The sequence below is a fragment of the Galeopterus variegatus genome, unplaced genomic scaffold, assembly GCF_000696425.1.
Source record: "Galeopterus variegatus unplaced genomic scaffold, G_variegatus-3.0.2 Scaffold391, whole genome shotgun sequence".
NCBI lineage: Eukaryota > Metazoa > Chordata > Mammalia > Dermoptera > Cynocephalidae > Galeopterus > Galeopterus variegatus.
Window position 1 is genome coordinate 469,239 of NW_007726502.1, and position 22,905 is coordinate 492,143.

At 45.8% G+C, this 22,905-nt stretch overlaps 1 protein-coding gene across 1 annotated transcript; it reads right to left on the reverse strand.

The window, feature by feature from the left end:
- Positions 1-3,226: 3,226 nt before the first annotated feature.
- Positions 3,227-22,580, reverse strand: EARS2 (glutamyl-tRNA synthetase 2, mitochondrial). The gene is made up of 9 exons (XM_008568269.1): positions 22,442-22,580; positions 18,725-18,880; positions 15,448-15,637; positions 12,480-12,952; positions 11,203-11,311; positions 9,536-9,569; positions 8,911-9,041; positions 4,228-4,363; positions 3,227-3,764 (listed from the first exon to the last, which is right to left on the reverse strand). The coding sequence occupies exons 1-9, from the start codon at positions 22,578-22,580 to the stop codon at positions 3,681-3,683; spliced, it is 1,452 nt and encodes a 483-aa protein (XP_008566491.1). The 3' UTR covers positions 3,227-3,680.
- Between the last annotated feature and the right edge of the window lie 325 nt (positions 22,581-22,905).

Consider the following 22,905-nt stretch of genomic DNA (forward strand, 5'->3'; position numbering starts at 1 on the left):
TTCCACTGGACTGGAATTTTTAGAATGTATGAAGTCCCTGTGAACACGCTTGCTGGTCCTGAACAAAACCTCCAATCAAAACATTGATGCTGCTCTCTACACAGCTCACTCCAACTGAGGAAACAGCAGCAGCTTTAACAATTTAGCATTTTTTTAAAAATTGTGGTGAAATACACAAAAACATAAAATTTGCCATTTTAACCATTTTTAAATGTACAGTTCAATGGTGTTAAATACATTCATACTGTTGTGCAACCCTCACCACCATCCACCTCCATAACTCTTTTCATCTTGTAAAACTGAGACTCTAGGGGCCTGCCCGGTGGCGCACTGCTACAGTGCGCCGCTTGGGAAGCGTGGTGGCGCTCCCGCCGAGGGTTCGGATCCCACATACAGACCGGCCGCTCACTGGCTGAGCGAGGTGTGGGAGCAACACCGAGGGTTGCGATCCCGTTGCCGATCCCGTTGCCGATCCCGGTCCGGTACGGGCGCGACACTGAGGGTTGTGATCCATTGCCGGTCACGAAAAAAAGACAAAAAGGAAAAAAAAAAACCTGAGACTCTGTATCCTTTAAACAATAATTCTTCATTCCCCTCCTCCCAGCCCCTGGCAACCACCATTCTACTTTCTGCCTCTATAATTCTGACTATTATAAGTACTTCCTCTCAGTGGAATCATATAGTATTAGTCCTTTTGTGACTAACATTTCACTCAGCATAAAGTCCTCAAGGTTCATCCATGATGTAGCATATGTCAGAAGCAATTTAGCATTTTGACCACTTTGTTAAAACATTCACATCCCCTGACTACAAGCCAAAGAGTTTCTTGTAACCCTTTTTAATGCCTTACAGGCAGACGCTCTGATGTGTCTTAGTAGTTAAAAGTTGAGCTTGGACTCTGGATTGTCATAGGCCTGAGTTTAAATCCTGACTTTGCCTCATACTATGACCTCAGAAGTGTTATTTAGCTTTTCAGAGCCTCAGTGTCCCTATCTATAACACAAAAAGAAAATAATATCACCTCTCTCACATAGTTGTGAAGATTTAAGGAGATGAAAGGTTAAAGTGTTTACCAGATAATCTGAAAATAGAGTGGGTGAAGCTTATGTAAGTACACAATAAATCACAAGTATTGTGGTTTTTTTTTCATTAATTAAGTCTTTTTATTTATTTACTTATTTGGTGGTTGGCCGGTATGGGAATCAGAACCTATGACCTTGATGTTTTAAGGCTGTACTCTAACCAACTGAGCTAACTAGCCAGCCCTTAAGTATTATTATCGTGTCCCCTTGTATTAGTTTGTTTCTGTAGCTTATGACAGAATACCTGAAACTGGGTAATTTATAAAGAAGCAAAATTTATTTCTTACAGTTTGGGAGGCTGGGAAGTCATGGTCCAGGGAACACATTTAGTAGGGGCTTTCTTCTTGTTGGGAACTCTACAGAGTGCCATATCACATGACAAGAGAATGGGCTGAGCAAGAGAGCTAACCACCTCCCTCACCCTCCTTATAAAGCCATCAGAACCACACCCACAAGAACTCATTACTCCATGAATGGACTAATCCATTCATGAGGGCACAGTCCTCAGGATCCAGTCATCTCTCAAAGACCTCACTTTTCAAATACCATAATTGGATTTCCCATCCTCTCAGAAATGTTATAATGGGGGTCATTTCTAATACACAAACCTCTGGGGGGACACGTTTAATCCACAGCACCCCTTCTGTGATCCATATCTGCTGTTTCTGCCGTTTCCCCTTCCTCTGGAAAAAGTTTCCTAGTTTTCCTTAGGAACAACTTTTTAGATGCAGGTCTACCTACTGCCTAAGCAATGGCACCATGACCTTGGTTAGCCCAAGCAGACACTTTTGCCTTAGAATCTGGAGTCATTCAAAACTGAAGGGGAAAATATGAACAGAGAAACAAACAACAATTAGAAAAAACTGTAAAAAAGGGGCCGGCCCGGTGGCACACTGCTACAGTGCGCCGCTTGGGAAGTGCAGCAGCGCTCCCGCCGAGGGTTCGGATCCCACATACAGACCGGCGGCTCACTGGCTGAGCGAGGTGTGGGAGCAACACTGAGGGTTGCGATCCGTTGCCGGTCACGAAAAAAGACAAAAAGGAAAAAAAAAAAAAGAAAAAACTGTAAAAAAACAAACAAACACAAAAACCAATAGTAGTCTATGTGTCCCCACCAAAGAACTCAGACAGGACTTAGCCTTTAGCTCCCACTGCCTGGTTCCTATCTTTTTCAAGATCTGGTCCTCTGGCTTTTCCATAGATTCTTTAACTCTCCCATAGTCTCCAGTAAACTTCTTAAGTTAGGCAGAGTTGGTTTCTATCGCCTGCGACAAAATAACTTTAACTAGTGCACTGTTTAAATGAAGACAAAGACTGTATGAGACTCAACAAACTATTTAATCCCCTCTCCCTATTCCTCTGGGCAAGAAGCATATTAGTTGCCTATTGCTGGGTAACACATTACCCCAAATCCTTACTATCTCACAGTTCATGTGTGTCTAAAATTCTGGGGCAGCTTTGCTGAGTGGTTCTGGCTCAGGGTCTCCCAGGGAGGTCACAGTCAGGATGTCAGCCAGGTCTGCAGTCATCTGAACATTTGACAGGGGCTGGAAGATCAGCTTCTAAAATGGCTGACTCTCATGGCTCACTATTGGCAGGAGGCCTCAGTTTTTTGTCACACGGACCTGTCCATAGGGCTGCTGAGTGTCCTCACGACCTGGGAGCTGGCAGGCCCCAAAGAAAAGGATTAGAGAGAACACTACAGGAGCCACAATGTATTTTATGACCTACCTTCTGAATTCAAACTCTATCATTTCCTCAACAGCCTACTGCTCACACAATCAGCCCTATCCAATATAGAAGCAACCACAGAGTGTGAATACAAGGAGGCAGGGACGCTGGGGGCCATCTTAGAGGCAGGCTGCCATACAGGGGACGCCTAAAAGCCTTGGAGGGTGCTAATATCTAGCCACCATCCTCCTTTCACTTTAGCTATTTCTACTCACCTAAGACCCTAAACAAACATTCATTTCAGAAACCCACAGTAATTTACAAGCAATGGTAGAAGGAACATGTATATAAAGGAAAAGATGCAAAATAGGCAGGTTGAACCAGGGAGGTGCATGTGCAGAGGAAAGACGACATGAAGACACAGTGAGAAGGCAGCTGTCTGTAGGCCATGAACAGAGGCCTCAGAAAAAAACAAACCTGCTGGCCCCTTGATCTTGGACTTCTAACCTCCAGAACTGTGAGAAAAAAACTTAAGCCACCCAGTTCTGTGGGATTTTGTTACGACAGCCCTAGAAAACCAATACCTGAGCCCAGTAGACTGTCCTGGGAGGCTGACTTTTCTGTGAACTAACTCCCAAACTCCACTGTGTAATGTGGTATCAAAACCAGACACGAGGACTTCCTTTCCAGGCAAGGAGGTGAGATGGGCTGGGCTCCCCTGGCCAACTGCTGAGGATGGGCCTGCCATGGAGCCATAAATGTACTGTGTGCAGCCGCAGATTCTGTTTCCACTCTTAGTTCCATCTGCAAGCTTCCTGATGCGCCCCAGGCCGCCTCCTCCTCTCCTCTGAAAGCAGTTTCCAAGGGTACAGGTTCCTAGGGCCATCTCCACTGCCCTGCACATCCAATGTCTTGCACATCTTCTCCCTAGCTGGAAAGAACCTTCCGGATTCGTTCTTGCACTTCCTTTGGTCCCAAGGACACCATCATCTCAGCTACAGGAGGTCCTTGCTAAGAACAAAAAGAGAAAACATTGCCTTATTGCCCAAAACTGCCCAAGGAACTTATGCTCAGCCCAGTCTGCAGAAGTTATTCCCAGGCCAGCCCCAGCACTGCAACCTGCATTCCAAGGAGCAGAGCTTGCATTTTATTGGTCTTTAATTTCCGTGGATGGGTCCCAGGAGCCTGTTTTTCCCATATTAAGTAAACTATTGATATGTCTGTTATCCCCAATAAACCATAAACTCCATGAAGGCAGGGATCATGTGTATTTTGTTCACTACTATATCCACTGTCCCTAGCATGGTGCTCACGCACAGGAGGTATAAAATAAATATCATCTGTTGAAAGACTGAATGAGGGGAGAGATCATATTTGTATCCCCAAAACTGAGCTCCGTGCCTGCCACTAGGTGTTAGTTGAAGGGATAAATGAGGGGCTCCAGAGAACAGTCCAGCCCATCGCCCCGCCTCACCAGCTGTCCACTGAGGGCCACTCGGAGGAGTTTCATGACATTACTGTGCTTGGTGCCTTCCAGACCTTCTGACAGCTTCTTCAGTTCTCCATTCAGCGCATCCTGAGTTAAGCCCGTGCCAGATCTTTCTAGAAGCCTAGAAGAGGGCCAGACTATAAGGGGCCTGCAAGGGCCAATGGCAAGTGGGTGGGAGGGAGAACTTGAGAAGATTATTGGCCGGCTACAATATAAGCAGCACAACCAATGCTCAAGCCTGTTTTGGGGAAGGAGGAAGATATCTACCACCCACTTCCCCTATCCAAGTTGGAGAAGAAAAAACAACCAAGGGACCACATACATAGATAATCCAAGCAAGAAGACATAATAAATATAAGGAACTAAGAGGGTACCATAACAAGAGGATTTACTTCTTGTTACTTGTGTTATGTAGTCTCATTGCCTCCGCTTTCTCATCTGTCAAGTGGGAATAATAATAGTATCTGTCCAGCACTGGGCTATGGTGGAGAGGTAAATTTGCAAAGCACCAAGTTCAGCGCCTGAACACATGATATGTACTCAAAAGTATGAGATTTTGGATCTGAATAAAAAGTTGCAGGGATTTTGTTTGTTTGTGTTAGGTTTTGTTTTTTTGGCGGCTGGCCAGTACAGCAATCCCCCTTGACCTTGGTGTTCTAACCAACTGAGCTAATGGGCCAGTCTTTTTAAATTAAAAGTTTTTAAAAGTCAGCTAAGATTTATTACATCTAAGTGTTCAGAGACATTGCAAGATGATCTAGAAAGAAACTTAGAAATGGGTTAGACATAGGATGGAAGAATGACTATTTTCTGGGAAATTATCTGAAACATAGCTTCAAGATTGGTGGGTGAAAATCTCTTTGGGGTTGTAGCACAGAAGAGCAGAAAGAAAGAAATCAGGAGAACCCAGCTCCAGGAATGGCCTTGCCACAAGCTTGCTACAACCATTCTTTTCTCACAAACTGAAGCACTTAAGGATCTAAAATCCCATGGGCTGGCAACACCCCCCCGCCTCCTCCTGCCAGTCTGAGAGACTCTCCCAAAAGGTTTGAGTTTCAAGAGAAATTCCCCATTCAGTTAAGAGCTGGATTTGCAAAAAATTTGCCCTAGCCCTAATTCTGAGTCAAAGCAAAAGATGGGAATAGACTGGAGGTGAGTATATGCCACAGCAATCTCCCAGTTCCTCTAAGTTTCTATCAGAGATTCCAAACTGGAGACACTGGAGAGGGACTGAAGCTGGTGTGGATGATCTATGATGCCAGTTTTGACACTGTCTGCTCACAACGGGGTCTGGACAACTGCATTCCAAAGGTCGACTCAGTGTGCAGTGCCGGGGTTATCAACGACTTGAAGAAACAGCCTTTTAGTGCAGACAGATTTCCTCACTAACTGCCAGTACTTGAGCAACTGAGCTTCAGTTTAAGACAAAACTAACTGTTCTTATCACATCATTGCTACAGTCTGAATGTTGTGTCCTCCTAAAATTTATATGTTGAAATCCTAACCTCCAGGATGATGATATTAGGAGGTGGGGCCTTTGGGAGGTGATTAGTGCCCTTATAAAAGAGACTCCAGAGACAGCCCTCAAACCTTCTGCCACATAAGGACACAGCAAAAAGACATATGAGGACAGGGCCCAGGAACCAGGCACTCAATAAGCCAGCACTCTGATCTTGAACTTCCAGCCTCCAGAACCATGAGAAATAAATGTCTTATTGTTTAAGCCACCAGTCAATGGTATTTTTTTATAGCAGCTCCAGTGGACTAAGACAATCATTAACTAAGCCACGTAGTTACTATTTTATGAAATCAAGGAGATGAAATGCTGAAAATATAAAATGTAATGTGGGAAAAAAACACACTGTCCCTAATGTCACTGTGAGGAAGCAGGCTTCCAAGGAGCTGACAAAAAAAAAAAAAAATGACAGCCCTAGGCAGCCAACAGTGACAGCTCAGGACATTAGAGCTGGCCCAGAGCCTGGCATGGGCATAAAAGAGACTTCTAGTGATCTGGCAGCTTCTGAACATTTGGGTATCAGGTTGCCTGACTTCAGTGGCAGTCCCAGTGTCTCAGAAATCTAATCCCATGGCTGGGATGGGAGTTAAGACATTGGTGCTGGTGAATTAGAATTAATAGCTCCTATGGTGGAATGCCCTAAATTAAGAGAGTATATATTATTAATAATAATAGCTCTTGGAAATATATCCTGCAAACATACTTAATAATGTCTATACAAGGTCATTGCAAACATACTTAATAATGTCTATACAAAGTTATTCACTGCAGCATTGTTTGTAACAGCAAAATTTGGAAGTAACCTAAATGTCCACCAATAGGAGATGAATTAAATACATCACGGTAAAGCAGTATAATGGAGTATGTGTAGCTGTAGAAAAGAATGAGGATGCTCTCTAAGCACTGGACAAATCTAATGATGCATTGTTGAATGAAAAAAACACCCAAAAGACAGAGAACAGTGATACTATGGCGTACCTTTGTGGTAAAAAGTGAGGAAAATAAGAATTATTCAGATGTAATTAAGAATAGTAGTAACCCCCAGAGGCTTCAGGAGCTGGACAGATGGGTGACAAGAACTAAAAAGATGACTTCCAATGTATACCATTTAAAAAATAATAATAATTTCTAAGTTTCAAACCAAGGTTTAAAAGGTTTGAATGTATTAATAATCAAAATATTGAATTTAGGGCTGGCTGGTTAGCTCAGTTGGTTAGAGCACAGCCTGGTAACACTAAGGTCATGGGTTTGGATCCCCGCATGGGTCAGCCACCAAAAAACAAAACAAAAAATATATATTATAATATATTGAAGCTTTCTAGGTATCAGACACTGTCCGAGCACTTTACAGATTAAAAAAACAATAAAGAATATGGTTAGACATATGATTTTTAGACCCAGACTGCCTGGGTTTAAATCCCTGTTCTTCCACTTACTAGACGTATTATTTTGAAGAAGTTACTTGACCTCCCTGTGCCTTAATTTTCTCATCTGTAAAATGGGGATAATAACATTACTTATTTTATTAGGTTGCTGTGAATTTAAGCACATATGTACTTATACACACCCATGTGTGTATATATATATGTATATATAAAAAATAGCACATTGTAAGCAAACACACACACACATATACATATATTTTTGGTAGTTGGCTGGTACAAGGGTCTGAATCCTGGACGCTGGTGTAATAACACCATGCTCTAACCACCTAAGCTAACTGGCCAGCCCACAAAAACATAAGTATTTGTGATTATTATCTAATTTCCTCTTCACAGCAAACCTGGGAGGTAAGTAAAATAAATACCTGTGGATTTTTCTGCCCAGCATCCATCCCCTTTTCTCCTGATACCAATGTCCCAAATCTCCCTAGGGAATTTTCCATCCCCCCCATTCTCAGCCCATGTGCTCTGGCTGGGGGTCCACTCAGGGTCCAGCATATGACCTAAGCCTAAGCCAATTAGCACTTTACATTCTCCAGGCCTTGGTGACTGGTTCGAAGACAGGAAAACCAGGCCAATCAGGCCCAGTCAGAGTTAATACCAAACTACCTGGGAAGAGGTAATCTCAAAATGCCGCTGGAGTCTGAAGCAGAGGTTCTGCGGTATGTAGTGGCCGAGGCTATCTTACAACAGTGGGAGACTGAGAGATGCTGCTAATGATCCCCCAGTATCCTTTCTCCCTTTCTCATGCAGTCATAGAATTTTTAGCCGGCCACATGGCTGCCAAGTTAAAAAACTACATTTTCCAGATTCACCTGCAGCTTGGTGTGGCCAGAAGACCTAGTTTTAGCCAGCAGGGTAGGGGTAGAAATGGTATGTATAGCTTTTAAGGTCCTTATGGGGAAGGAGTGTCCCATCCCCTTCCCCTTTTCCTCCTTTCTCCCCTCAATGAATCATGGACAGTCCATGAGCCACCATGGACCACGCAGAGAAGAGCAAAACCTACAGACGCAGGACCCTTGACACATAGAAAACTGGCTGGCCCCAGACTGCCTCCTGGGAGAAGTGTACTTCAATAGGAGATTGGCACTGTCATTTCTTTGGGGTGGTAGGACTCCTGCCCCTGTCTACCTAATACAGAGCCTCTGCAGAAAGAGACCAGCATGGTGCAGTGGGGAGCAAAAAGTCAGAGGCACAGAGAGACAAAGTAGGTCTTGGTAACACACTGCTGGCCCCTGCATTAAGCTGTGCCTTAAACAACCTTTCCTCTGGCCTTTGCAATTACAGAAACAATCATTCCCCCTTGCTTTAGCCATTCTTGGTTGCATTTTCTGCCCTTGTCAATGAAAGTTCTGTTACTGTTACTGTATGATTTCTATCTTATAGATGACGAAATGGTGGCTCAAAGAGGTGCAGTAACCTGGCCAAAGTGAAGCCACCTGGGCAAGGCAAGATAATGTGGTGAGTAAGTGGCAGAACAGGAATGCACCCCAGGTCCATGTGAGCCACCGAACTCACTGCCTGTGTCCAGGGAGAGCCTGGGTCCTCTGGGTAAGGCCTCCTTACCAAAGAAAGCCAGTGAGCGATCATTCCCCCACTAGCTGTAGGGATGTGCTAGGGGCCCACAGCCATGCCCTGGAGGAAGTGGGGCCATGGGAGGGAGAGAGAGGAGGACATGTGTGGAACCCAGAGCTCAGCTGTGGTACTCACCCCAGCACGCGCTCGGCAATCACGTCCACATTCTCCGAGATGGCGCCAAGCTGTGCTCGCCCCACAGCAGGGCGAGTCCACAGATAGGAGTATGCTGGGGAGACCAAATCCTGCAGACGGCAAATGTGACCCTGGGGAAGAAGGCAGTCACTGGGGACAGGGCTCTGAACACACTGGAAGGGAGCAGGACTGCGGCACCCCCCGACCCCACACCTGTCTCAGCAGGATGATCCTTTCCACGTAGTCAAGAACCATTCTGAGATGCCTGGCCCCTTGTCCCTGGCACAGGAAGCAGGCAGTAAGGTGTGGTGGGCATCTCATGGGCTCTGGAATCAGGCAGGCCTGAGTGTGAAGCCTGCCCTGGAGAACCATTCTGAGATGCCTGGCCCCTTGTCCCTGGCACAGGAAGCAGGCAGTGAGGTGTGGTGGGCATCTCATGGGCTCTGGAATCAGGCAGGCCTGAGTGTGAAGCCTGCCCTGCCATGTGTGTGCAGCAAGTTACATAACCATCAGGAGCTCAGGATCCACATGTTAAAATGGGGACAAGTGGGCCTCCTGCACAGGGTGGCTGTGAAGATTCAAAAGATAGACTGTAGGTAAAGCACTGACAGTGACACTGTATTACCAGCACATTCAGGAGCTGCAGACAGGCGGGGGGTCTGCAAACAAGCTTGGGTAGGTCAGAGGGTAGAAGGACGAGACCCTCCGGGAAATTACTTGGAATGCAGACTGGCCAAAAAACATAACAATGATATTTTTTTGAATATTTTTTTTAAAAAGGCATTAAGAGAAATGCATGAAAGTGGTTCTGAAACTGTTTCTAGAACCTTCTTAGTAGACAGATGAGATAGTAGAAAGAAAAACAAATCAAGAGAACCTCGTGGCCATGCTTGGGATAATGTGGGTAAGGTCCAGGGCCTAAGACACAGTCTGCTACACAAATGTGAAGCACTATGGCTACTGCCACTGCTCCACCAGCACTGCTCCTGCTGTGACAACTCCCGTTACCATCCTTACTACTAGTGCCGAAATAATCATGGCAGTGCCTTGATTATATAGACGTCTAAAGATGACAGCCTCGGCTGCATTAAAACTGTGAGTATCAGTCTTCATGCTCCATCCCCTCCCTGATTCACGTTATGCACAAGTCCACCTCTGTCTTCATTTAGGCTACTTATTGCTTGTTCTATGGGGAGGACCAGAATGGATCACAAAGCACCCTTCCTGTCCTGACTCCACCTCCCCCTGGGATAGCACTTTCTCTATGATAAAAAAGCTAGAAGAACAAGCTACATTAAACACATATGTTCATTCACTTTTCTTTTTTGTGGTGGCTGGCCAGTACAGGAACCTGAACATTTGACCTTGGTGTTACATCACCACTCCCTAACCAACTGAGCCAACCGGCCAGCCCCTGTGCATTCACTCTTGAATGCCCCATTCAAGAGATGCCCTCTGTTTACTGTGTGCACTTGGGCTAGTTACTTAACATCTATACATCATGTGTTCCTCATATGTAAGATAGGGCAAAATCCTACAATCAATCTCATAGGTCTGATGGGAGAAGTAAATGAAGTGATATCCCTAAAACACCTGCAGCCAATGGAATTCTCTGGGCTCACACAGGTAAAAGCACCAAGGAAAGAGTCTGCCCCAAAACTGTGTTCAAGAGAAGGCACCAATGAGTCCCTTGCCTCCAGATGCAAACCTGGCTGCTGGCTTTACAACTAATTCCCTTTGACTGAAACGTGTCAATAATTATCTGAATTGTAACTATATCCGGAGGTTTCAAAGTGAAGAACTACTTGAAACATCAAATACATGAAATATAAACTAGATGCCATGAGACAGTGCTCATTCACTGTGTTTGCTGGGTGGCGGCTGGGTAGTGATTCTAAAATGAAGATGCCCTTCTCCAGGCTTTGGTTGTTAACAGTATCCATGCAAGGGGTGGCCAGGAACATAATGCCAACAATAAAAACAATATCTACCATTTACTGAGCATTTTATATGCGCCAGGGGCTGTGCAAGATATTTTCATGGAACATTTAATTCTTACAACAATCACATAAGATGGGTACCATTATTAGTCTGGTTTTAGAGAAGAGGAAACAAAGGCTCCGAGAGGTTGGGTGTGTGACCACGTACCTGTGATCACATAGCATTAGACACTAGAGCCCGAAGTCAAAATCAGGTATGTGTGACCCTAGAGCCCACTCTACTCTCTGCCAGAGCCCCATCATGAGCAAGAAAACCCTTTTCTACCAGACAATCTCCACGCTTACCACTCACCTGTTGAATTCTGGGAGCTTGTCCAGATCCAGCAGGGCTGAGTGACAGGTGATCCGGCTCACGTCGAACTGTGTTATCAGCTCTGGCAGGGTCCTGCCCATCTGGTTCTCTGCAAGTGAGGAAGGCTCAGCCACTCAGCTTCCTCTCTCCGTTCCTCCATACACTTTCAGACACAAGGGATGCTGAGTGAGCAAGCTCTAGGCTCCCCATTCCACTTCAACCAAAGGGATTCAAATTCTAGCTATATATCAAGGGCTTGAATGAGCTTTCACTTTCAGAAAGGATTCTGTCACTAAGAAAAAAAGGTGTGAAAACAATCAAATCAGGCTAAACCAATCCTCATTACCCTCAAAGGTGTGAGCCATAGGAATAGTGCACTCATTGCCCTGTTTTACCCCAGAGATTCTGATTCAACTGGTTTTGGGTGGGGTCTGAGCATCAGTACATATTACAAGTCTCCCAGTTGATTCCAAAGTACAGCCAGAGTTAAGAACCGCAGTGCTGGGAGCTGCTTCTCATGAGCAGCATCTTTGTCCCACACAATCAGTGGGCATCATGGTCAGGCACAGGCCTAAAATGCTATATTCCTTACTAAGCTGTGTGACTTTGGCAACTTACTGAACCTCTCTGAGCCTCACAACCCTCTTACAAACAGTAGGGATAACAAATATCTACCCCTCAAGGATATTTTAAAGGTTAAGTGAAATGAGAGCAGAATAAACAACAAGAAGACTATTAACACTACATTTTCAGAAATCCTTGCCGCAAAGAGGTCAACTTATTTGGTGCTTGCTTCTTCAAGGTTTGGGCTCTAAGACTTGGGCCAAGGATAAGGGCTCAGCTTGGAATAAACTAGATTCGTAGTAATACTTGTAACACTGTTAGAGTACATACGTGTCACTGTACAATCACAGAATCTGTACAGTTTTGTACTTACTGTGTGGTGGGCACTGTGCTGGGTGCCTTACATCATTCATGAGCTCAGTGAATCCTACCTTAACACTATGACGAAGGTACTTATCCCCACTGCACAGGTGGGGCAGCTGAGGCTCATAGACTACAAGCTCCTTGAGTGCGGGGATTATGTCTGCCCTGATCATTGTTATAGCTCAGTGTTTGACTCAATAAGCACTTGTTCAATAAAAGAATGAACTTGTCCAAGATCATGTGGCTGGTAGGTGACAAAGCTAGACTGCAGACCAAGTCAACCTTAACCAAAGCCTCTGTTTTACACGGCTATGCTCTCTGCCACTGGGATCACTTGAGGGGGCGGATACCTGCAAACCCCGAGCCACAGTTAGTGATGATGTCGAGCAAGGCATCGGGCAGGAAGCCAACAGCAGCAAAGTGCTCCAGGAAAATGTCTCCTTGCCTCTTGGATAGCTTCCTGCCATCCTTGTTGAGGAGCAGGGGCAGGTGGGCAAAGTGAGGTGGCTGCCAGCCCAGGGCCCGGTAGAGAAGCAGATGCTTGGAGGTGGAGACAAGCCACTCTGAGCCCCGCAGCACATGGCTGATGCCCATATGGTGGTCGTCCACCACACAGGCCAGGTGGTACGTGGGGAAGCCGTCACTCTTCAGGATGACCGGGTCTCCCTCCACACTGGCCACTTCATGCCGATTCCAGCCATAAACCAGGTCCTGGAAGGCTGGTGCCTCCTCCTCCAGACGGAAGCGGATAGCAGGCTTGGGTTCCTTGGCCAGCTTCTGGGCCACCTGCCCCTGGCTCAGGTTCCGGCACCGATTGTCATACCTGGTGGGAAGCAGACAGCATAGTAGCTAAGAGTAGCATTGATGGACAGGAGACTTGCCCTTGTCTCTGGTAGCTGCATGACCTTGGTAAGTCATTTACCTCTTCAAACTATTTCCTCAGTCTGCAATGAGATGATAGTAAGGTAGTTTGTGAAAACTAAGTGACACAATATAGCGTGGTAGACGCTAATGTTTGCCCACCTACCAGCTGTCCCCCTTTCTCCTTGCTAATGAGGAAATGGCAGAATGCTTCATCCGAAGGGGTTGAATCATGACTGGTATAGCCAATCTTGCAATCCCATTGCCCTATGCCAATGACCAGTCCAGGTAGGAATATAACCTCGTCCTAGTCATTGACACTCAAAGAAAAGTACGCTTGGGGGATAAGGGAGAGCCAAGGGTCTGGGAAACATTTTTCTTTCTGAAAGACAGCAAGAGAGCCACAAGAGAAAAATTCCTTTTTTTTTTTTTAGTTTTATTTTTTTATTTCCCACCTCCCCCCTCTGTCCTCTTGGGATGTTGTCCTGTGAGGGGAGCATGCTTAGAGCTGCTGCAGCTACTAGCAATTGAGGGAGGGAAGGCAAGGAAATCAGAGACAGGCCAAAATAGAGCCCTGACATCTCCAAGCTGCTGGTCTTACCCTGGAGTCACCCACCTGTATACTTCTGCACAACAAGAAGTTAAATATCTGTGTGGCTTATGCCCTGGTTACTCAAAGTGTGGTCTGTAGACCCCCAGCATCAGCCTCACCTGGAGCTTGTTGACAATGCAGACTCTCAGGCCCCACCGTAGACCTACTGAGTCATCTGCATGTTAAGTAGATCTCCAAGTGATTCATCTGCACATTAAAGTATGAGAATCTCTGGTTTGTCACTTTTAACAGGGTATTCCATTATTTGCATCCAAAAGCATCCTGAGTCACAGACGTAAGACTTGTAAACTTAGTCCTTGATATGGCTAAGTGTTCAATCAATAAATGGCTACACGGATTCCACAATAGAGCTTAATGTAATTTTAAAAAACAATCCTGTCAAAGGACAGATTGTTTTTAATAAAAAAGCAATGCTGCAGTGAATGTCACGACCTTCTACAAACATCTGAGCCCTTGTCCAAGTAGTTCACTGAAGTGGAACTTAAACGTTAATGATGCTACTGTTGATAGGGGTGTACATTGGCAAAGGACCACTAGGCAGTATCTATCAAAGCTACAAACTGACCCTGCAATTCCACATCTAGGAAGGTGTCTGCCAAGCACACTGTACGTGTGCAAAATGATGTCTGGCAATATTAGTCATCACAGCCGGTCAGCTCAGTTGGTTAGTGTGGTATTGTAACAACAAGGTCAAGGGTTCAGATCTCCATACTGACTGGACACACACACATACACACACGCACGCACGCACGCACACACGCACGCGACAAGTAAGTTGTACAACATTCTGTGCACAGTATATTGTGCACTACCATTTGAATACAGACTAAGAAGAAACCATACAGACTTATCAGCATACACACTGAATATCCCTGGAGGAAACACAAGAAAATTCTAACCCCAGTTGTTCCTGGAGAGCAAAACTGAATGGCCAGAGTCAAGGTTGGGAGAGATATCTTTCAATATATTTCTTTCTGGACCTTTTTTTTTTTTTTTCCCCTTTTTGTCTTTTTTCGTGACCGGTAACGGGATCGCAACCCTCGGTGTCGCGCCCGTACCGCGACCGGCAACGGGATCACAACCCTCGGTGTCGTGCCCGCACCGCGCTCAACCAGTGAGTGGACTGGTCTCTATATGGGATCCGAACCCTCAGTGGGAGCGCCACCGCGCTCCCAAGCGCCGCACTCTACCGAGTGCGCCACCAGGCCAGCCCCTTTCTGGACCTTTTAAATATAGAACACAAGAAAGTTTTACTTACTTTACATGTTATTATCTGAGATCCTTGTATGTGGCAGGCAGCTTTGGCATGGCCCCCAATGATCCCCACTTCCTGATTTCTGCCCTGTGTGTAATCCTTTCCCTGAGTGTGGGCAAGCCATAGTGACTTGTCTAATGAATAGAATGCACAAAAAGTGATGAGATACCATATCCACAATCATGTGGATTCAGCTTCTGCCTGGCCTACTCTCTGGCTCTCTCCCTGGTTCACTGTGAGCAAAGCCAGCTGCCATGTTAAGATGCCCTATGGAGAGGCCCACGTGGCAAGAAACTCATGTCTCCAGTCAATGTCTAGTAAGGATCTGAGGTCCGCCAATAACCTCATGAGAGAAGACAGAAGCAGATGTTCCCCAGGTCAAGCCTTGAAATAACCACAGGCCTGGCCAAGACCTTGATTACAGCTTTGGATGAAACCCTGAGCCAAAGGACCCTGCTAAGCTGTGTACAGATGCCTGATCCACAGAAACTGGGAGGTAATGCAAGTTTTGGGGTAAATTATTATGCAGCAATAGATAAGGAACATACCCAACGTTGGGGAGGCATCTTTGAAGGTCTGGGGCTCTTACCGGGGCGTCTGGCGGTTCCTCAGGGCCTCCTTCTTCAGGAGCTCCAGCCGCTGTGGTGAGCAGAAACAGGGGTAGGCAGCTCCAGTCTTCAGCAGCACTTCTGCGGCCCGGGCATATAGCTCCAGTCGCTGAGACTGCTGGTAGGGCCCTGCAGGACCTCCCCGACGGGGGCTCTCATCGGGAGGGATGCCTGGAACAGGGCAGAGAGAATCACCATCAAACAAAAGTAACTCACGTGCACAACACAGTCATTTCCAGGCATTGTTCTAAGCACCTTACATACATATTAAAGCTTTCAAACCTCACAATAATCCAAGAGGTAGGTACTATTACAATTTCCTTTTTATTTTTTGGGGGGGTGGCTGGCCGGTAAGGGGACCCAAACCCTTGACCCTGGTGTTATCAGCACCGTACTCTCCCAAGATGCTTTCCCTTTCAGAGATGAAGTTAAATCACAGAGAGGTTGGCACTCAAGGTCAGGCACAGGTACACGGGCTTCATCGCCCATGCTCTTATCTGTACGTTCTCATTTCTCCATCTTCTCCCTGGTGAGGGAGAAACCAGTTCAGGCTTGGGAACAGCTGACGTGGGAGAGAGAAGCATGGTTCAGGGCATAGCCTGTCACTTGCTGTGACAGAGGATCCCAAAGCACTGACAATATGTGAGATCTAGGGTGCTGAGCACCATGCAGGATGTTTCATGTCCCACAGCCTCAAAATCACCCTACCAGGCAGGTGCTGTTATTGACCCCCTTGTGTAAAGAGGAAACTGAGGCACAGAAGTGCTTTGTTATGTCACTTGGCCAAGGACAAGGGGCACAACCAGATTCACACCCAGGCTAGTGAGCCCCAGTTCTCACCCGCTCATTGTACTACCTCTTTGCATTACTTAGCCTTTCTTTTTTTTTTTGTCCTTTTGGAGACCGGCCACAACACGCTCAGCCAGTGAGCGCTGTGAGCGCACCGGTCATCCCTATATAGGATCCGAACCTGCAGCGGGAGCGCCACTGCGCTCCCAGCGCCACACTCTCCCGAGTGCGCCACAGGCTCGGCCCTACTTAGCCTTTCTAAGCCTCAGTTTCCTCCTCTGAAAAGTGGAGCTAAGGGCTTGCTGGGCAGAGTGATTGTGCCAACTAACACGTTAATGTTTACAAAGCACTGAGCCCCGTGGCTTACCTGTATGTGCTGTAGATTACATATGATCTGTGATAAGCCAAACCCCCAACCAACGTCCCATTTCCTCAGATGGTGTAGGATAGAATTAACTTTAAATGAGGGGGGCCAGTTAGCTTGGTTAGAGCTCAGCCTTATAACATCAAGGTCATGTGTTCAGATTCCCACACTGGCCGGCCACAAAAAAAAAAAAAAAAAAAAAAAAAAAAAAAAAAAAAAAGAATAAAAATAAAGAATTAACTATTAATGATTCTAGTAGAGAGCAAAAGGGACACAGCAACTGGAGGAAAGCGTTTCTACCTTCAAAAAACTTTCGAATGAATTAGGAAGAAGAGTTCATGATTCACCATTACTCTCAATGTTAACACAAACTCTGGAGGCGGGTTGGCCTGGGTTCAAGCACACCAGCCAGCTCTCAGAGCTTGGGCAAGCCACCTTTCAGGGTCTCCACTTTTTCATTTGTAAAAGAAGGATACAAGTAGTAACTTTCTCATGAGAGTCACCACAAGGCTAGAATGTGATGACATACGTAAGGTGCTTTGCACCTTGCCTGGCACATGCCAAGCAGTCAGAATGTCTTGGCTTAGGTTATTAGTAGTATTATCTAGCTCCCTTTCTCCCAGGGCTTTTGTTTCATCATTTGTCAGAAAAGAGGGTTAGATCAAGTAATTTGGGGTACCTTTCTAACTTTAAACAAGTCTCTTTAACGTGGTCAGCATCTTGGAGTGCCCCAGGAGTTAAGAGTGACTCCCCTAGGAGAACTGAAAACATATGTTCCGACAAAAATGAGCATGCAAATGTTCAGAGCAGTTTTATTCACAATAGCCAAAAAGTGGAGACAACCCAAATGCCCATCCACTGGTGGATGGATAAACAAAATGTGGCATACAATGAGTATCATGTGGTCATAAAAAGGAATGCAGTACTGATACATGCTAGCACACAGATGAACTTTACGTTGAGTAAAAGAAGCCAGTCTCAACAAGCCACATGTTGTATGAGCCCATTCACACGAAACGTCCAGGAAAGGCAAATCCACAGAAACAGGAAGTAAATGAGTGGGCACCAGCAGTTGCAGGAGGGAGAAATGGGCAGTGACTGCTGATAGGTGTGGGATTTCGTTTTGGGGTGATGAAAATGTTCTAGAATTAGATAACGGTGATGATTACACAACACAGTGATTATCTGTAAATAATACTAAATACTAATAACAGCTGTAAAAATGATACTAAAAACCACTGAATTGTATACTTTGAAATGTACAAAGTACACCCTCAATTAATTTTAGCTATTCCAGCACCTGCAACAGTGCCTGGATCATGGTAAATGATCTTGAATGAATTCCTTTACTCAGTAAACCTCGACTAGGCATTTGCTAAAATCTTCCATAATAGAAGACAGAAATGAACTTGGTTTCTGCCCTTTAGGAACTCAGAGTTTAGTGAATAATTTACCTGAGGTTAGAATACATATCTCAAAACAGTCTCGGTATTTTTCCTTGAGGATCTTAACCTTCATTAGTCATACCTGTCCCTACAGCTAGGCAACTATTGATGCAGGAAGTGCAAACACAATCCTCCTTGTTCTCCCTGAGCTTAGCTGTCCTCAGGATTAAACTTCCCACAAGAAGATGGACTGAAGTTTTGTTTAGCTCTTACAATAGGGTTTTAAAAAAAAAACTGAGCCCATATTTAACAATGGTAAGTATTCATCAAAAACAATCTGGATTTCTGGCTCCTCTTGGAACTTGGAAGATTGGACACACTGGGCCAGCCTGCCCATGTGGGAACACGGAGCTGGAGCTCAGAGGCACTGCCTCCTTTGGACAAGGTCCAGCTCCTCCTTTTCCCATTTGGCCTGTGTTTCCTGCCTGGCCCCTGTAGAAACTGGACTTGAGATTCTGAGATAAGAACAAGAATCTCAAAACAGTCTTGGAACTTTGCTTCATGGAGCTTCAACACCTTTTCAGATAGCATCTGCCACCCTAGGCATCACAAATGTACCCATTTTTCCAGGAACTCCTCATTCTCCATCCTGGGCCTTCAGGCTGTTTTCCTGCTCTGTGTTCCTTCCTAAGAGAAGGGTTCTCCCCCTGCCAGCCTCACCTGCCCACTCCAGCATGTCCTCAATATTCTCTGCTGCCCCAGGCACAAGGCGGGTCTGATCTGTGTCCTCCAGCCTCAGGATGAAGCTCCCCCGGTGCTTCTTAGCAAAGATGTAGTTGTAGAGGGCAGTGCGGAGGCCACCCAGGTGCAAGAAGCCTAGTAGAGGAAGAGAAGAGCTCAGACAAGACAGGGAAGATGAGCTCACAGGTCTCAGCTGAGGAGCAGGTAAGCTCTTCTTGTGACAAAATGGCCCAACGAATTTTGAAGACCAAGAAACAGCTCCTCCTGTTCCCATCTCTCCAGCAAGCATCCAGAGCCAGACTGCCATGGAAGAGGGCTGGGTGTAGATGCCGTTAGTCCTCATCCTGGAAGTAGAAGACCACCCAGGTTTTGGAGCATGTCATTTTGGAAAAAGGCTCCAACTCTCCCAACTGTACCCACTATTTTTCTGTGATATTTGCTTCAAGGCCAAGTTTCACCCAAAGGAGAAGCAGAGTATTACTCATTGAAGTTCTATCATATGTGCATTTAACTTGTGTGAATTCAATGACGTGCTCTGACAAAAAAGATTAATTACAAATGAATTACAAAATTTACTTTTTTGGGTAGTTGGCCACTGTGAGGATCTGGACCCTTGACCTTGGTGTTATCGGCACCATGCTCTGACCAAGCTAGCCAACCAGCCAGCCCAATTTACAAATTTAAAGTAAAATGAAATCACATTTGGCATTTGCACTGCATGCACTGTAGGTAACTATCCAGGTTGTACATTTTGAATTTTGTCTACTTGAGATTTTCACTTTAAGCACTGGCTTTAAGCAACTAACCAGAAGCAATATTTGATTCCACTGTACTTCTCTTCACCCGAGTTTAAACTCCTAACATTCTACTTTTTCATTATTCCTGATTGAAAACTTAAAACTAACAGTTTTCCCAGGACTGTAACTTTCTCCTTACCCTACCTTCTTTGGACCAGCCTACTGCCCTGAGTCTCCACAATGAGTTCATCTGCCAGCCTACTGCCCTGAGTCTCCACAATGAGTTCCAGGTACAGGAGGGAGCACAGGATAGGAAAAGCTCTTCTGAGGTCAGGCACACCCTAGTTTAACACTGATTATATGGGTGACCTTTGCCTAGTTATTGCAAGGCCAACATAAAACCAGTAGAGTTCAGTAGTACTGGGTCCCAGGAGTCTCTAAGACATAAGACAGGGGCCCAGCAGTTGAAAGCAAGTCCTCTTCCATCAGATATACCTGGATCCAAATTCTGCATCCACCATTTACTAGCTGCTACCCCTTGGGAACCCTACTTAACTTTTATGAGTTTCAGTTTCCTATCTGTTAGAGAGATTAAAAACAAAAATAGGAACTTTCCAATTATGAGATTGTTGTGAGGTCTAACTGCTAACCAAAGTACAACCCTCAATTACTTTTAGCTATTATGATGATCTATGTTGCTTGATAATTCTCAACAGCCTTTTCTATATGGGCTTTTCCCACAAACAAGCAGGAAGCGAGAATTATAATCATCATAATAGAGAACACTGTTTATTAAGTACCTACACATACCAGACCTTGCTATGTGGCTCAGCTGCATTAGCCAAACCTATAAGTCTATTACTGAGAATTATAATCATCATAATAGAGAACACTGTTTATTAAGTACCTCTACACATACCAGACCTTGCTATGTGGCTCAGCTGCATTAGCCAAACCTATAAGTCTATTACTAGCCCTGTTTGACAGATGGTAAAACTGAGGCTCAGAGAGGTTAAGTAACTTGTGCAAGTCACACTTCTAGAAAGTGGCAAAAACAGAAATCTGCATTCAGACAATTTCAGGCCTTGGCACTCTAAGTGCTCCTCGAAGCAAAGTGTGCAGTCCAGTGCTGGTCTGCAAACTGTTGGCAGTTTTCAACCAAGTAAGCATAGAAACAGAGTAAACATTTACAAACTTACAGGAATTTGACAGAGTAATTTTATGTCTGTTGAACCTAACAAAAAGAACTGGGATTGTACTTTGTATGTTTCCAAAATTTCCATTTTTCTAGTATTTCGTTTATTTATTGATCCACAATTGACTGGGAACTAAAAACCAGTGCTTCCACCACGGATGATTTGAGAAGCACTGCTCTACAAGATGCTGCCTGTCCTGTAACTCGGTGCAGCTGGGATCTTGCCACAAAGATTCTTATCTGCCGACCCTGGGGTTTGGAATGCCAGGCATGCTCGGTGCGGAGAGGGCAAAAGGTAGTCTCCCTGAGAAAAGAATGTTGGGGACTGGTGGGGAGGCCTGACAAGATCTTCAATCAGCCATACAATGGGCCTTTGCCTCCCTCTGGCTTGTTAAGTTCCAACAAGATTTCCTCTACCCAGAAGGTTCCTCCTATAGACTTCACATAGCTGGCTCCTACTCGTCATTTGGTTNTGTTGCTTGATAATTCTCAACAGCCTTTTCTATATGGGCTTTTCCCACAAACAAGCAGGAAGCGAGAATTATAATCATCATAATAGAGAACACTGTTTATTAAGTACCTACACATACCAGACCTTGCTATGTGGCTCAGCTGCATTAGCCAAACCTATAAGTCTATTACTAGCCCTGTTTGACAGATGGTAAAACTGAGGCTCAGAGAGGTTAAGTAACTTGTGCAAGTCACACTTCTAGAAAGTGGCAAAAACAGAAATCTGCATTCAGACAATTTCAGGCCTTGGCACTCTAAGTGCTCCTCGAAGCAAAGTGTGCAGTCCAGTGCTGGTCTGCAAACTGTTGGCAGTTTTCAACCAAGTAAGCATAGAAACAGAGTAAACATTTACAAACTTACAGGAATTTGACAGAGTAATTTTATGTCTGTTGAACCTAACAAAAAGAACTGGGATTGTACTTTGTATGTTTCCAAAATTTCCATTTTTCTAGTATTTCGTTTATTTATTGATCCACAATTGACTGGGAACTAAAAACCAGTGCTTCCACCACGGATGATTTGAGAAGCACTGCTCTACAAGATGCTGCCTGTCCTGTAACTCGGTGCAGCTGGGATCTTGCCACAAAGATTCTTATCTGCCGACCCTGGGGTTTGGAATGCCAGGCATGCTCGGTGCGGAGAGGGCAAAAGGTAGTCTCCCTGAGAAAAGAATGTTGGGAACTGGTGGGGAGGCCTGACAAGATCTTCAATCAGCCATACAATGGGCCTTTGCCTCCCTCTGGCTTGTTAAGTTCCAACAAGATTTCCTCTACCCAGAAGGTTCCTCCTATAGACTTCACATAGCTGGCTCCTACTCGTCATTTGGTTTTCAGCTTCAGTGTTATCTCCTCAGTAAGACCTTCATGAACATCCTACCAACTCCCAGTCCCCTACCCTGCTTCATTTCTCGCATAGCACATTACATCTGAAGTTACATTTACTTTTACACGTGTTTGTCGGGGACACAAGAATGTAAGCTTCTCAGGGGTTCTGACTTTCTCAATGATCACTCTATCCCAGTGCCTAGAACACGATTTAGATTTATACTCAATACACACTTACTGAATGCATGGTACAGTACAATACAAAGGAATTTCTGACAACATGAATCATCTAGGCCCCTCGACCTCAGTTTTTGCCTCTGTAGAATGGGGTCGCGCTGCCCACCCAGACTGACACCACCGGAAGGGAACATTGAGGGGCGGGGACGAGACAGTGGGCCGCGGCCTGCAGAGTCACGTCCGCCGAGGTTACCTGTGGGGCTGGGGGCGAACCGCACTCGCACCGCAGCGCCGGCATCAGTGCCCAGGCTGGCCTCGCGCAGTCCCACGGGGCGACTCAAGGCCGCCGGAGGCCTCCCGGGCTGCAGCAGCCTCTTCGTGAGCGCCGCCATGTGGGGTGGGATCCCACACGTGGACTTCTCTAGCGTCACTTCCGGGAACCCCTCCCGCCAATCCACCTCCGCCACAGCAAGCGCAGCCCCGCCTCTTAAAGTCGCAGTCCTTCTCGCTTGAAAGCCCACGCCCCCTTGGGCGGCTGCGGCCCCAGTCGGCCACTAGGGGGCAGAGCCCGTGGAGCGGGTGATTTTTCGGACCCGCCCCCGCCTCCGCTCGGGAAAGCTAAAGCGTGGCAGGGGCCGGCCGGGGAAGCGGAGGAGGCGGGTCTCCATAGAAACCTCCACCTGTTTCCGGCTCGGCTGCGAGAGATCAGGGGCTGCC